We start from the raw sequence: 17,551 nt of genomic DNA on the forward strand, positions 1-17,551 counted from the left end.
GATTTGGGGAATAGCAGTTCTGTTCTTGAACAATAGTGTTAATTCAAGATTCGAAGAACCTTCTATTCCATCAACATCTTCTATTGTGGAAGAAGAGGAGAACGATTTGGGCATTGACAATGACTAGAATGATGATGAACAATGTTTTGTTTTCTTTCTTATGAGATTGTAAGAGTGAATTATTAATTTTTTATTTTATCATTTTTAATTTTTTATTTGATCATTTTTAATTTTTTAGAATATAAAATTCGCCGTGTCCGCATATTTAAAAATTTTGAAAATTTCCGTGTCCGCGTACCCGTATCATACCCACACCCATGTGACATAGATTTGGAGGTTAAAAGAAACTACGTCTCAACTTTGGGGCACTGGAATTCCCTTTTCGGAATAATACGCTATTGTTAATTTGTAATTCAGATGATTCTCTATCTCCTTAGTAGTCATTCTCAAGACATTGGCATATCTCACATGTTATTTTCTAACCAAAAAGCATATACATATGCATATGTGTGTTGGCAAGGATTTTCTAGGGAGTTTGTGTTACTTGGGAGTTTCAAATAAATAAAAAATAAGAATTGAGTTTCCTACTAATTTTCAAATATTTAATAATATGTTAAAATGAACCACAATTGTTTTGACATTTATTTCAAATATGACTAAATATCACAATTTCCCCCTTTTTTCTCATTTTTTTGAAAGACTTCTAATATTTGAGAAGCTGATATATATATATATATATATATATATATATATATATTATATTTCTGTGTGCGTGTGTGTGATGGTATTGATGAAAATTCCAACTTACAAGGTGAATATGCATATGAAAGTTTCAAAGGGAATGATATTTGTAATTTTTATGAATCAGGATTTGGGAATGAAGTGGAAGCAAGGAATAAAAAAAAGTTTAATCATGAAGAAAACAAAAATCAAAACAGGGAATAAACCAAATGCAATTTGGATTTAAGAAAAAAGAAATAAGAAGAAAATGAAAGAAAGGTAAGTTGCACAGCGAAGCATTTGCAGATAAGCTCTCCCCTACAGAGGGAAACATGCATCTAACTAAATGAGAAGTGGGTTTCTCAGAACAGCAGGTTCCCCTAAACATCGGACTTGTGGCAGCACTTTGAAAGTTTAGCTTTTTGTTCTTCCTAAGGAGGCTATCTCCATAACTCCCTATAGTGGTTCTAGTAACTTTGAAGGACATGCCTATTTTTTCTTGCGATTTTGTTAATCTACAATGCCTTTTGGCATGTCCAATTTGATTTTCTTTGTAACGACCCAGCCCATTGCCACACTCGGTTCGAGCCCCTGGTTTGGCGGATTCCAACCTACCCCCAATAGTTTGGGTTCTACCTCCAAAAAGGTCAGGAAGCAAGACAACCAATCGCTTAACAACCCCCTTTATAAGCATTTGATGATCTCTCACAATCTTCAATATGAGTCTAAATTCTCAAAGTGGGATATTACAATCCACTTCCTTTAAGGCATATGTGTCCGTGCGTGTGGGACCCCAGGTCCGTGTGTTAAACTATACTCTGATATCATTGTAACAACCCAACTCACTCCCACATTGAGCTCTGGCCCATGGTCTAGTGGATCCCCCTAGCAGTTTCGGTTCTAGTCCCAAAGAGGCTAAAAATCAGGACAACCAATAACTAACAACTCCCTTTATATGCCTTTGAAGATCTCTCACAATCTTCAGTACATGTCTAAACTTCTCAAAGTGAGATGTTACATTCTTTGTCTTTGCTTTGATGGAGACTATTGAATCAATGTGCCATTTGGATACTCTCGATTAGTATGTCCATAATATAAAAGGAAATTCATTTGCAGCCATATGTAGCAGCATTTATTATGGTGCTTCTATGAACTAATTGGTTTGTGGATTACTTTATGTGGTTTCATAGTTGATATGCATGGGACATTGACATTTCATATACTAGTGTATTAAACTTTCAATATCGTACTTATCTGTTGTTGTCTTGAAGCAACCTTTTTTGTTTTTAAAAGGATGTTGAGGAAACCTGTTACCATAGTGGTGATCAACAACCGTGGAGGTGCAATATTTAGATTACTTCCAATTGCAGATAGAACACCGGCTAGTATAATGGAAAGATATTTTTACACATCTCATGATGTGAAAGTTGCAGAGCTGTGCATGGCTCATGGGTAAGATATTCTCTTTCTTCTCTCTATTAGTGGTAGTTCACAAAAGATGATTTAGTTGTATATTGCAGTTGCACATGGAAAATAAGTTGGCATCCTACTCTACGCTAGTTGTGTGTAACTCATGGTCACAAACATAGTTTTTGGAGACCAATTTATACCTTTGATTCTCTGGCAGACCTGTAAACAACGACCTCAGGTCCTTAACACAAACATAGACCAGCACAAACATACTGCTCGAGTGATGTATTTAAGATGCCCATCCACCTTGAAGGCCACTTAACTATGCTGAATCCTCATCAACTGCAACAAGGCATCGATCTAGGGTTTTGATAATTTTTGAGAAAACCCAAGATTGAGCCCAACAGGCACAACCCAACTGTTTTACCCAAAACAGTAAGTAGAGTAGAAGAAGGGGAAGATGATGGGTATGAAAAAAAAAAGATGGAGATGAGTGATGAATAGGAACAGATGTCAGTCCCAAGAAGGAACACACTCTGATACCATGTTGCTTGAGACCAAGGGAGAAGAGACGAGGTCGAGAGAGAGAGAGAGAGAGACAGTAAGAGCAAAAACCTTAATAGCTTTTAACCCTAATTTCTGATTAAAAGAGATTAGGGAAGGCGGCTAAAACAAAAATTACATATGGGTCCTCAAGAAATATAAAAAGTTAACAAATAAGACATGTAACTTCTTAAAATTCCATAAAACTACCTAGCCCATTAACTAATATAAAGGCAACATTTTTCTTGGGTGTAATACGGCAAACGTGCAGAGTTTTTTTTTTTTTTTAGGGAAAATCTCTTGAAATTCTAAAAAAATTTGAAAAAAAGATCCTAAAAATAAAAAGTGAAAATGTGAAAATAAAAATCTGGTAACCAAAAAATGGAAAAAAACACAAAACGTGAAGAAAAACAAAAAAATGTGGAAAAACACATTCTTTTCATATTTTTTTCATTTTGGTAATTTTTAAAAAAAAATGCGTTTCTACCCCTTTTCTGACTTGTTTTTAACACATTTCCTTTGGAAAAAACAAGTTTTTGTGACAATGCAATAACTAAAAAGGATGTTTGACTTCACAATTTTCTACTAATTTTTTCAAATTTTGGCCAATTTGTTTGAAGCATGTATAATGGCCTTTAGATGTTCACGAATAGCATTATGTACTTATGTAACAAGATTGCTAAATCTGAAGCTACTGTTGCTTACTAATCATTTTCTTGGATGACTTCTGGTTCTACCTGTTTTGAGTAATCAACCCCAGTTGACAAATCGATAATTGTATTTCCGATTTCGAGAAATTTTCATTGCATCTCCTGTTTTAACGGCAAAGGTCGCTTCTAGATATGATTTCTGCAGAATCTAGACACCACGGGAGAAGAGGAATTTGTTTCAATGGGATCAGATTTCCATCTCAAACTGGAAACTTTTACTTTTTGGTGGTTCATTTTCCTTTATGACATTCTAAAAATGCTGCAGTTAATCTTTTATTTGAGATTTTATTGATTCCGAATTCTTTAAACTCCTTCTAGTGTTAACCTTTGATATACTATTCTATACGAAGCCAAAGAAATGTTTTTTGTCAGCTGATGTTTCATTGGAAGGTTTCCTTTATTTGGAAATGTGCTTTGATCATAACTTCTTGCCAATTGACTAAATCCAAGCCTGAGATCTCTTTTTCATTGTATCACTAGCTGCCAGGCCTGACTAACATGCTCAATGTCTTTCTGTGCAACTACTTGTAGTATTACGATTCTTCTTGTGTAACCTTTGGAAAAAGATTGTCTCAGCTTGGGCAAGACTTTTAGATCATCAAACTATATATTAGAAAGACGTTGCCTTAGAAAGAGCTGTTTGAGTATAATGGAAATTTTATAAAGCCCGTTTTCCTCTGTGTGCTCCTCTCCCTTGCAATGCCTGATCATATCCATTAGAGAAGAACATCCAGAAACTCAGCTTTTCATGGAGCATGCTTTATCTGCTTTGTGCCATTTGGGATAGTTGAAATTTAACTGCTTGTTCGCTAGTGAGTCATGTCATTCATTCCTTTTGTTTTTCTTTTTTGTTAGTTTGTTCTCATGCTATGTTATCTAAGACATCCTGTGTAGTGTAAAACATCTGCAGGTTCAGACAAAGAAAGAACTTCAAGATGCATTAGCATTATCACATCAAAGTCTTTCAGATTGCGTAATTGAAGTCAACAGTTTTATTGAAAAGAATGCCACATTTCACAGGTTTCTCATTCTTGTGCACTGAATGTCTCTATGCATACCACTAGGATATGTTTCTCTAAAGTTTTTTTCCCACATGCAGTGACTTACAAAAGTTCGCTCAACAAGCAGCTGAGAGTACACTGGCCACTCTTTTGAAGATATCTGGTGTCTCTTACTCCAATATTGACTCACCTTGCAGAATTATGAAAATGCAATATTCATTATACAGGCAAGTTTCTGATGTTTGGCTCGTAAACTACTTCACAAAGAACTTGGATTCCAGATGTTCTTCTAGCCATCGTTTGCTTGAACTTACATAGCCAATCACATTAGATTACTTTTGAAACTTTGCTGCTGATGTGCTGAAATACAAAATCGGTAAACTGGTTGAAGTTCTAATTTGCTGTTTCAAATGACTTCAGAATTCTGCTTTCTGCACCCACCACAGCTACCAAAGTCAATGATAGAACTGAGAGGTGCTATAGAGAGGGGTTCGTTTTAACATTGTATCTTCAAAATGGAAACATGGGAATTGGAGAGGTGAGTATTTCCTTCCCCATGTTGTACTGATAGATGCAAGCATCAGCAACATTTTTAAAATATCATGATAAAATACCAAAAACAAGTGAAGCAAGAAAGGATAATATCATTCTATTTTGAAAATTATTTAAAAAGTGAAAATATAGTGATGTTTAGGAAATTGCTGCCTGAATAACGAAACTGATTGGTTTAGAAATATTGGCCTAAGCATTGCGGCAAAGTTCTGTTTACAGGTTTCTTTCTTAGAAATTCATATCTTTCAATTTGATAGGTAGCCCCAATGGAGATCCATAGTGAAGATCTTGTGGATGTGGAAGAACAACTAAGATTTCTGTGCCACAGAATTCAGGGAGTGGAGTTAAGCCCTTTATTGCCTTTATTCAGGGGCTCTTTTGCATTGTGGATGTGGAGAACTATTGGAATACAGGTTTCATGTATCTTTTTATTTTGATATTCCGTTTCATATTTTAATGTATCTGCTTTCTCATGTTTTCTTATCTCTGCAGTTCTTCTTATGATGTGCTAATTTAAGTTACTTTTCTTTTTTCAGCCATCTACCATTTTCCCTAGTGTCAGGTGTGGTTTAGAGATGGCGGTCCTGAATGCACTAGCAGCTGTAAAAAATTCTAGCATGTTAGATCTGATATTAGGTGGTGAATCCTTGCACATCTACAGAATGGATACAGCGGGAAAATGCATTTCAAATGCAACAAGAGTGCAGACGTGTGCTCTTGTTGATTCCGATGGTTCAGCCGAGGACATTATAGATAGAGTTTCTCAACTTGTTAAAGATGGCTTCTCAACTGTCAAGCTGAAGGTTATGGTTTTAAATGACTAAAGAACTTATGTTCTTGACAACATTATATTATTTGCTGCATAAAATAGTAAATGCCGTCCAAAAACTGCAAGATTTAGTTGTAATTCAAGACAGTATTTGCAAATCTCACCATTTATGAAGAGATATATTTGTTCTTATTCTACAATCAAACTATATGCTGCAGAAAGTGATTCATCTGAGTTGCATTTCTTAATGCCTGCTTTACAGTTAGATTGTCACTTGTGTCATGGATGTTGTTACAGGTTGCTCGAAGAGCAAGTCCTTCTGAAGATGCTGCTATTATCCAGGCTATTCGGAACAGATTAGGATATCAAATAAATATTAGAGTAGATGCTAACAGAATGTGGACATTTGAAGAAGCCATAGAGTTTGGAAAGTGTATTGCCAGCGATTCTTTGCAGTACATTGAGGTATTTCTTCTCTATCTGAATGATAAACGTCACAAGATGCTCACTTTTTGATATATTAGAGGCTTTACTGAAATTGTTATAGAGGATATCTAACCATCTTCTCCTTCATATTCAATATGATGTATAATTTTCTTGGAACAACCTTTAAAACATATGAAGTTGTTTTCATCTGCCTAGACAGCAACCTAGATGAACTGCAAAGATCCTATTTTTTGAACTGAAGTTAATCTAGCAACATCTACATCTGTTTTCTTTGTTTTTCTTCTTTAATACCCTAATAATTTTGTTCTCTTAAATTCGTGATGTTAATGGGTTTTGAAGCTCAAGATTCCAAGATGAAGGTTTAGTGCATAAACCGTGGTAACCGTGGTAAATGTATAAGGTAAAGTTGCATCACTTACATTAAGGTGGTGTATTTGTGTTATCCTTGTAAAAAAAGAAAAAAGAAAAAAAAAATCAAACATTTCCTTTGTATGCGCACATGCCAATCGCTCTTTCAAACTTCACATCAAGTGATCTAAATTTAACCACATATTGAATAAAGAATACGTGGTCCAGTGTGATGGGACAGATGCAATGCTATGAGAAACCCATGGGTGTCTACTATCTAGCAAACGTACTTTCTCGAAAGTGCATTTTAGACTGTGTCACACAGACTCTTCAAAAAAGGTGCAGCACCCATGTCGATACGACATGGGTGCAGGTGTGGATGCAGGTGCGGCTCTGACATGCACCCCAACTACACCCTCTCTTATTCATGTTCAAAATTTTTTCCATTATATTTTTTCTTTGCTTTCTCCATCTCTTTCTTTAGGCACAGTAATAAAAATAAAAAAAAGACAGATTAAACTAAGAAAACTACCATATATATATATATATATATACATGTACGCGCACACACCCCCTCACCTCACCCAAGTTTTTTGGGATGTCCGGCATGATAGAAATCTAGCACCAATATCTGTAACCAGAAAACAGCACTCACGCAGGAAGATAGAGAGAGAGAGAGAGAGAGAGAAAGAGAGAATGAAAACAAGAAGAAACTGAGGAGAAGAAGCCGTGGCAAAAATGGTTTGCACGGCCTCTATTTATAATCCCATTTCCAGAATTCTAAGAGTCTCCAATCATAGAATCCTAGGAGATTTCACAAGCTCCAAGGACATTAATTACATCATAGAAACCTAAGAGACTTCACATATTACAAGGATATTAACTACAACATAGAATCCTAGGAGACTCTTCACATGTTACAAGGACATTAAATATCTTAACACATTCTACAAGGAGGTGGAATCCTAAGAGACTCCTCTTCAACGTGCTGGTGAAGGATTTATATTTTAACACCCTCCCTCAAGTTGTGCATGGTTTTGCACCATGTACAACTTGCCTTTTAGAAACCAGAATCGTTCCTTTGTTAATCCTTTTGTAAATAAGTCTGCAACTTGTTCATCTGTACGAACATAAATAGGTTGAATCTCCTTGTCTTCCACCTTTTGTCTAACAAAGTGTTGATCAATTTCAATGTGCTTTGTTCGACCATGTTGTACGGGATTAAAGGCAATGTTAATAGCGCTTTGATTATCGCACATTAACATTGATGTTTTAATCTTTTCTCCAATGTCTTCTAGCAAATGTCTAACCCATGTAACTTCAGCAGTACCTGCAGTCATGCATCTGTATTCAGCTTTGCTTTCGACAACTCCAAGACACAAGATTACGTCCAATGAAAATACAAAAACCAGAAATGGACTTTCTTTGATCGGGATCTCCAGCCCAATCTGCATCTGTGAATGTCATAAGTTGATGTCCAGTAGTTATATTTTCACTCTTACCATAAACTAAGCCATCTCCTGCTGTCCCTTTAAGATATCTTAATATTCTTTTGACAGCATCCATGTGAGTATCTCTAGGTGCATGCATAAATTGAGATACTTGATTCACAGCATATATAATATCTGGTCTAGTAAATGTAAGATATTGAAGTGCCCCAACAATACTTCGATATTGCGTAGGATCTTCATATAACTCCCCATCTTGAGCACTTAGTCTTTGATTTAGAACACTAGGAGTTCCAACAGGCTTACAGTCAGACATACCTGACTTTTTCAGCAGATCCAACGTGTATTTCTGTTGTGTCAATGTGAGGCGATTATTGTGCCTATCAATCTCCACTCCAAGAAAGAATCGTAAATCACCAAGCTCTTTCATTTTGAAGTTTTGCATCATCAAAACTTTAGCTTCTTCTATGTGTTTTTCTGAATTGCCTGTGATGACAATATCATCAACATATATAAGAAGTAAAGTAAATATGTTTTCCTTTCGATAAATGAAAAGAGAGTGATCTAGAGGACATCTCCGAAAACCACATTCTTGAATCTTGCAAGAGAAACTGTCAAACCACGAACGTGAGGCCTGTTTAAGTCCATAAATAGATTTTCTTAGTTTGCAAACCCATGCATGAGAGTCTCCTTTCGTGTATCCTGGAGGTTGTTCCATATATACTTCCTCCCTTAAATCACCATGAAGAAAAGCATTCTTCACGTCCATTTGATGTAGTCTCCATCCATATTCAACTGCCAATGATATAATCACGCGAATTGTTCCCATTTTGATCACAGGGCTGAATGTCTCATCATAATCTTCTCTATATTGTTGTGTAAACCCTTTTGCTACTAACCTTGCTTTGTGTCTTTCTATGTTGCCGTCAGGTTTGTATTTAATTTTGTATACCCATTTGGAGCCCGCTACGTTCTTTTCGTGTGGCCTCGGAACGATCTCCCATGTTCCACATTCATGCAAGGCATCCATTTCTTCTTTCATAGCCTTTCTCCAATGATGTGATTTTGATGCTTGATCAAATGAAGTAGGTTCTTCCTCCTTCCCAACTTTTGCCATGAATAACTGAAAATCAAGTGATAAAGAATCATAGCTAACCCACCTGTGAATGGGATGACGAATGCGTTGGGATCTTCTAAGGTGGGGCATGTTGTCTTCTTCACTGTGAGCATCTCTGTCCCTTAGTCGTCGACTGTAGATAAGACCCGAATACCGATGTGCATCGTTGCTCTGTTTTTCATTATTGTTTTCATGATGACTTGAAGACTGTGTTGGATCTTCTTGATTTTCACTTTGAGCCATATCCGACGGTTGTATTGCTCTCTCTGGATCTTCATTTTGAGGCACATCATTTTCTATAACAGGATCTGCATTGAATAACTGTGTACTGGTCCAGGGATCATAAGATTCAATGGTCATAGGCATTTCATTTGTATTATCAAAACTATGTTCATCAAAAATGACATTTCTTGAAGTTTTGATACGTTTAGTTGTTGGATCATAGCATCGAAAACCTTTATATTCATCAGCATATCCAACGAATCTACATTGAATAGCTTTGTCTTGAAACTTGTTCCTCAAGGCAGCATCAACGTGAACATAGCACACACAACCAAAAACCTTCAAGTTCTTGTAATCAGGTTGTTTGCCTAAGAGTGTAAAATATGGCGATTTAGACATCAAGAGTGTCATAGGCAAACAATTTATTATGTATACAGCAGTATGGAAGGCTTCAGTCCACAAGGAAATGGGCACATTAGTATCATGCATCATGCTCATGGCGCTTTCAACTATATGTCGATGTTTCCGCTCAACTACACCATTTTATTGTGTTGTGTAAGGGCAGGAAATTTGTCTAGTTATCCCTTTTTCACGTAGAAATTCAATAAAATCAAGCGAGGAATATTCTCCCCCTCCATCACATTGAATATGCACCACATTGGATGAAAATTTAGTTTGAATCATGACATAGAAGTTTCGAAATATGTGAGGTACTTCTGATTTGTGTTTCATAAAGTTAATCCAGGTGAAACGTGAGTAAGATTCAATGAATAAGACATAATATCTTGACCCAGACATGGAATCAATAGGGGCTGGCCCCCATACATCAGAAAAATAGTTTCAAAAGGTTTGGAAGCCCTTTGATTTATATTATGGAAAGGTAAAACATGACTCTTACAAAGTCCACAACTTGAATATTTTTGACACTTGAAGTAAGAGGTAAACTTGATCTTGGAATGAGACTATCTGTGACAAGTTTTTCAATGAAATGTCGACCACAGTGTCCTAGCCGACTATGTCACAAATCAGACTCCAAAAATTGGTTAGGGCCCCTTACTTTTGATTGAAAATGGCAAGAACTTGGCACTGATGACGCATTATGAGAAAGAGAAAATGTCTTCAATCCTATATCAAAAGTGAATGAATCCTTGGGTAGACATTCCTTGAGGACGTACATATTCCCTTGACGCTCCCCTCTAGCGAACATTTTCTTCGTTTGGAGGTCCTTGACATAGACAGAAGAAGGTGTGAATTCAACAGAAGAGCTTGTATCATCAATGAGTTTAGAAATGGATATGATGTTCTTTTTGATATTGGGAGCAAGAACAACATTAGACAGTGATAGAGACGAGGATGACAATGGAATATGTGCATTTCCAATATGTATAATGGGATGAGATTTTCCATCACCTGTTATAATGCAACTTCTACCGTAATGAGGGGATAAGGTAGTCAATTTACCTGCATTTCCTGTCACATGGGTAGCTGCACCTGAATCCAAGAACCATTCTTCCTGCTCATTTTGCTTTATAGTCATCTTTGAGAATGCGGTCATCAATAGCTGTTGCATATCTTCAGCGGTGGATTTAGAAATTTGTCCTCCTTGTTTATAATCATGTCTTACCCCTTTGTTTTTATTTTGAGGATTAAACCAACACTGTGCCTTCATGTGTCCTTTCTTGTTGCACTGAAAACAAATTGGTATTTTTCTTGAAGTATCCACAAGAGACATACCTTGGTTATGTGGTGTTGGTAGAATGCTACGACCACCATGGTTGGAGTTCCCATGGCTCTTACCAAACTTTACATTCATAGCCAACACATTTTGGGAGTTCCCTTGATCAGTCCTTTCAATGACTCTTTTCATATTCATTTCATGTTGGAGAAGTTTACCTTGTAGTTCGTTGAAGGAAGGCAGAACAGGAAGGACCTCAAGAGCTGTAATAAAAGCATGATAATCATGCCCAAGTCCATTCAAGGTTTGCTGCACCTTTTCCTTATCAGAAATGTTATTCCCTGAGGCAGCAAGTTGGTCTGCGACGGCCTTAATACGCACCAAATAATCCATGATAGACGTTGAACCTTTGCTCAAATTCTGAAATTCTTTCTTTAAGTACATAATTCGAGCTTCTGATATTTGGGAAAAGGTATCAGCAAGGGTTTCCCATAATTCTTTTGCAGTACAATCATCAGAAACTGAAAGTAACACTTGTTGAGAAAAAGTGTACAAAATATACGCAACCAGACTTTGATCACGTCTCATCCACATAGCATGTTCAGGATTGTTGTCTTCATGAACAACAATAACTTCTCCTGCCTCATTTTTTATTTCCTGTAAAACGGATATTGGTGGAGCCTTTGTTGAACCATCGAGATGTCCAAAGAGGCCTTGACTTCTTATGAAAGGCATGATTTGCCTTTTCCAGATCAGATAATTCTCATGGTTGAGTTTTTCGGTAATAAGGTGAGGAAGAAAACTTGAGGACATGCCAGAATGCGAAAGGTTTTCCATGACAGCAGAAAGGAATGGTATATAGGTAGAAGATGAGAGGGAAAGAAGACACGATATAACAAGATGTGTCCTTGGGTAAGCAAGAAGAAAAACGAACAAGAATTGCGCAAGAGAAAAGTAAATTCAGGATAGAGACAAGATGAGAAAAGAGTTCTAACCAGATCAGACCTGTTTGGGCATTTCGTTTGGTAGAGATAACGTAACCTGGCGCTCTGATACTATGATATAAATCTAGCACCAATATCTGTAACCAGAAAACAGCACTCACGCAGGAAGATAGAGAGAGAGAGAGAGAGAGAATGAAAACAAGAAGAAACTGAGGAGAAGAAGCCGTGGCCAAAATGGTTTGCACGGCCTCTATTTATAATCCCATTTCCAGAATTCTAAGAGTCTCCAATCGTAGAATCCTAAGAGATTTCAGAAGCTCCAAGGACATTAATTACATCATAGAAACCTAAGAGACTTCACATATTGCAAGGATATTAACTACAACATAGAATCCTATGAGACTCTTCACATGTTACAAGGACATTAAATATCTTAACACATTCTACAAGGAGGTGGAATCCTAAGAGACTCCTCTTCAACGTGCTGGTGAAGGATTTATATTTTAACACGGCACCAGCATGGGCACCCCCACCGGCACTTGTAACCCACACTCATATGACATAGATTTTAATTTTTTGAAGCAAAAACGATATCGTCATTGAAAATTTGGGATGTCCGGCACCAGCACGGGCACCCCCACCGGCACTCGTAACCCACACTCATGTGACATAGATTTTTTTTGAAGTAGAAACTATGTCATAAATGAAAATGCAGGTAGAGGTGGTCATTACATTATAATTTTTTTTTTTAATTTTGCATGAGAAGTATCAATGCAGTTGCAAAATCCTATAGCAATAACCGATAGTTACATGGTGTTGTAAGTCCTTTCTTTGGGGAGTTAATAGACTTTTCATAATCACTATTTATATTTATTAATTTGTCATAAAGAATATGTCGAGATTGAGTGGCCTGTATGAGAGGTAAGGAAGGGATTTGAAGAATAAGGGATCTTCTTTACATTTATACATGAGATAACATTTAATTCCTAATATTTCTCTTTCATTACTTCTTGCAACTGCAATGTGCCTACAGAAGCAAGGAGCATCCAGAGATTTATTCTCTTGAAAACTTTTCTTTCTCTTGTCACTGTTCCATCGGTTCAGGTCATCTTTATTGCATTTTTATAATTTTCATTCACCATGTCAGGAGGATTGTTTGTTTAGCATCTTCAACTGGAGCTATGTCTTAAGTAAGTGGCTAATTTTATTGCATGTGGTATTCTAAGCTATTTAAGTCAATGTCATAGAAGCCCATCCATGTATCTTCATTTTGTAAATTCAAAGGAATAGTTCTCCTGTACTGACAACAATTTTCACATGGGGGAGCTTTGTCGGTTTTTATATAAGTTGCTCAGCTATGCCACCATGGTACGCCACAACGACCCACGTACCCGTACCGATACGCCTGGGAGTTCAAAATGGGTACGTGGATACGTTGTGGTACGTTTGGATCTGGTTTCGGATCGGAACCAGATCCAAACCACGATAAAATATTAAAACACACCTGTGACACCGAAACTTGTCTTCTCTCTCTCGATTTTCTTTGTTCTTCCGGCGGGTGTTTGCAGCTGGAGACGGCTGGCGGCTGGTGACCCGCGACGGACAGTAACGCCGATGGCAGGTTTCTTCATATATTTGTTTGTTTCATTTCATCTCGATTTTTAGGGTTCCGATCTGCTTCTTTCTAGTTTCGATTTCGATTGTTGTGGGATTTGTTCTTCTTTCTAGTTTCTCAACATTGATGGCTTGTTCATAACTGGTTCGCCATCTTAAATTGGAAGCACATTTCGGCGGAATCTGTCGCTGGTGGCTGGGTCCTCTCTTGCAGGCAGCAAGAATGGCAGAATAGCAGGTTTGCTGCCCTTTTTTTTTGCCCGATGCTTTTTAGGTTCTTGAGGGCCGCTTTCGTCTACTTCCTCTTCCTTTACTTTTTTTCGGATTTCGAATGGGTAATGGTAGAGAGCATATTCTTTTCTTGTGGCTTGAAGAAGATTCTGCTGCTTTTTCTCTTCTGTGAAAACTGTAACTTGCAATGTTTGTGTTAGAATACAGTGTTCTAGGGAACCGGGTCTGGATATGGACCCGGTACCCATGGGTGCGGGAATCGAGGATGGGCTCGGTTCCCTAGGCGGGCCTCTCTTTCTCCCTCGTTTAATTCTAATCACTTATTGTAATTGTTGATTAAGTGAATGAAGTCTTCTCTTTCCTAGGGTTGCGGTTTTGCCCCTAGGTTAGAGCTTCCCCGTGGTTTTTCACCTCTTTCTGAGGTTTTCCACGTAAATCCTGTGTGGCTTTTCTTTTTCTTCTTTCGCTGCATGTTTCTACATGGTATCAGAGCCAAAATCATGCTGTTTGGTTTCTTTGTTCGTTTGTGATTTAGGGTTTTCTTGAAACCCTAAGTCTGAACCCTAAATCCTCGCAGACGCCGCCCGCCGTCTCAGCCCGCTGCCGACGCTGCCCGCTGTCGCCTGCCCGCCGTCGCAGCCCGACACCGCTCGCCGACATCGCCTGGCGTGCACCCCCGTCGTCGCCAGGACCGCTGCCGTCGCCTGGACCGCCGTCGCCAGGACCGCCGCCACCTGGACTGCCGTCGCCTAGACCTCCATCGCCAGGACCGTCGTCGCCTGGCCTTTTTTCCGCCGACGCAGCTCTCTGTTCTGCCGCTGCCCGTCCTCGTCCTGTGCTTTTCTGGTATTCTCTAACTGTTGGATTTCTTTTGTGGACGTTATGGCTGAAGAGATGACCTCCAAGACCGATGTTACCTTTGACACGGGCAGCAATACCAAGAGCGAAAATGTGCCTGTTCAAGTCACCTCTATTCGGCTGAACAAAGACAATTATCTCTCTTGGTCTGCTGCGCTTGAAATTGGGATCACTAGTCGCGGTCGTTTGCCCTATATCACTGGGGAGAAACCTGTGCCCAGTAAAACTGATCCTGGATGGGCGACTTGGGCGTTTGAAGATAGTCAAGTTAATGTTTGGATTATTAGTTCTGTTTCTGCTGATATTCAGCCCCTTATTTTGCGAAAGTTGACCTCATATGACATGTGGACTGTGCTTGCGAGGATGTATGGCCGTAAAAAGAGAGTCCTGCGTACATACCAGATTAAACGCAGTATCTATTCTCTTAAACCGGGTGAGCATCTATTCTCTTAAACAGGGTGACTTGTCTGTGACATCCTTCTATGCAGCCCTGAAGACTAAATGAGAGGAACTGGATTATCATGTGAATGATGACTAGAATTGTGGTTCTGATCATGAACTGTACTGGCAGAAAGTGTCACACCCCGACCTTTTAACCCACAAACCCCCTTTTTTTCTCTAAACATAAAGCATCAAGGTGTGACTACCCAACAATTCAAAAAGACGATGAGCCAAACAATTCAAAACAATGGGGCAAACTTTCATTTATATAACCATTTTGTTTCATACAAATTCACATATATGTGCATGACCAAAATGCCCCAAAATTATAACATTGATGCCTAACAAAAAGAAGACATCAATAAAACCAAAACATGACTCGCCAGCACTACAAACGACAATCCCAAAACCTCCCCAATAGGACGTGAGTGAAGCCATCTGCTCAACCTGTTGCCCCGAGTCCGCCAAAACCTGAAAAAGAAAACAACTGAAGGCTCAGCCTTCACAGTATGGCAACAAGCCAGGAAAATGCCAAACCCTCTCAAGTAAGGCTCAAATAAAAGAACAAATATTAACCCATCTATCGTCATATCGTGTCAGAGTACGACACGTAAAAGCCACTTGATGGTCACACTAACACAACATCGGTCACATGCGAAGCATGCTTAAACATAACATTTGCATTCATATCAATCACATATACATCAGTCACATGCATTCTATCAAACACATTACATTTTCATTAACTTTAGTGCATTAACAGTTCCTGTGGGTGCAACACAGGCACGTGCACACCGCGGGCGGTCTACAGCCGAGAGACAATCCCCGTGGTGGTCCATAACAGTATGGATCCATTTCACCCGCTGCAGCGGTAGAGCACTCATCCCTGGATGTGTGAAGTCCAAGGTGAGATACTCAGCCTTCCCTAGGACGCCCAGGTTGGGAAGGCGGGAGCCGAACGCTCCAAGCACAACACACAACAGAACCCTGGGGCCTTGCACCGCCTGCGCTCTGACAGGCGAGACCAGTGGCAAACAAGGGGGACGTCTCCCAAACAAATAGCCACATCCCACTGGCCTCATACCTCTTAGTTATTCATTCTTATCATTATAGTTATACATTCACAAGATGACTGACTAGCACATGAGGCTAGTACACTTCACGAGTGCACCCACACCTCCGATTACCTCCACATAAGGTCTATACATACAGTAACAGTCATTGCTAGCCGTCATACCATACGGGTACAACTATCATCCAAAACATCCATTCGCATCATTGCCCATGGCAATGGATATGCAACAACATACACATTCATATCAATCATTTCTTTGAAAAACTTAGCCAATCCACAGAGAGTAGTCTCAATCTGCGGTTGGCTCGTAGCTGTCCTATGCAATTATCATTCTATGATGCTTTCTAATGCACAATTGGGGTCGAGGAGACACTCGACTCGATACCCCGCCTCATCTGTCCTAAACAGATATCAATTCTAGTATGCACATGCCAATGCGTAACAATTTCAAAATGAATGACTAATAATCTTTCTAACCCATTCATATCATGTAAGCAACATACATATACTCTTTCACAGAACAGTCAATCAATTAACATCATAATCCTAGGATCCCTTGATCCTATGAGCACCCAATCACACATTTGCCCCAGGCAGGAATTTGCCTGGAAAGTTGCCATACCTGTGGCGCGCTCACCAACTTCTTCAAAGTGCCTCAAGCTTCGAACTCAAGGTCGACGGGATGTGCCCGGTGCACCTGCAAACATAAACAAGAATAAGGTTTCTATAAGATACCTACACAATTCAAACAAAAACGAACAAATACAAGATAAAATCCTTGAGGCACGTGTCGTCGCGTCAAGAGGATGTCGACGGGTAGTGTCGACCAACAAGCTCTCCAATAGGCCTCCTCCTTTACGCCTTGACGTTTCCTCGAAATATCAAAACCCTCAACCATCAATCAATCCATCACTAATTCCTTCCTCAATAACGTTCTTTAATTAAGACATCAACCCCAAAGTCACATCCAAATACGTATATTTTCCCTAAGACGGTTCTAAATCTTCCCCACAACCTCACAATCTCTACCATGCTTCCCTAAAGCTTCGAAAATTAATTCATCATGCTTAAACGATCATTAAATACATGAATCATTACTTCCCAACGCAAATCCTAAGTTTCCCCCAAAAACAAAATCACTAACATGCGTCCCAAGATCATCAATTCTAAGCTCTAGCATGCTCGAACAATAATTATACATGCTTTAGAAGATAATATTCATTACTTTGAGCTTGATTAGGTATCGCTCACCCCAAAACAAGCGTCCAAACTGCTACAACCCTTCTAGCAACCACTTAACACGTCCGATCAAGTGCCAATGCTCGAGATTGCTTGCTGCCGCTGCTCACTACACGCCCTACTAGCTGGTAAGAGGGGAAAAACGTCCCTAAACTGCAATCCAACCCCAAAACGCCATAAAAAGAGT

General features: G+C 38.8%; 1 protein-coding gene across 2 annotated transcripts in view; it reads left to right on the plus strand.

Moving 5' to 3' along the window:
* LOC116250127 (protein PHYLLO, chloroplastic) overlaps positions 1-17,551 on the plus strand; it is a 76,706-nt gene that overhangs the window by 20,428 nt on the left and 38,727 nt on the right. For both annotated transcript variants that reach the window (XM_031623555.2, XM_031623556.2), the window contains 7 exons: positions 2,014-2,172; positions 4,278-4,403; positions 4,483-4,611; positions 4,805-4,922; positions 5,194-5,349; positions 5,473-5,739; positions 6,003-6,170. In XM_031623555.2, the coding sequence (XP_031479415.1) occupies positions 2,014-2,172; positions 4,278-4,403; positions 4,483-4,611; positions 4,805-4,922; positions 5,194-5,349; positions 5,473-5,739; positions 6,003-6,170 (1,123 nt within the window). The remainder of the gene's footprint in view (positions 1-2,013; positions 2,173-4,277; positions 4,404-4,482; positions 4,612-4,804; positions 4,923-5,193; positions 5,350-5,472; positions 5,740-6,002; positions 6,171-17,551) is intronic.

This window comes from Nymphaea colorata, chromosome 3, assembly GCF_008831285.2.
Source record: "Nymphaea colorata isolate Beijing-Zhang1983 chromosome 3, ASM883128v2, whole genome shotgun sequence".
In the NCBI taxonomy this organism is placed as follows: domain Eukaryota; kingdom Viridiplantae; phylum Streptophyta; class Magnoliopsida; order Nymphaeales; family Nymphaeaceae; genus Nymphaea; species Nymphaea colorata.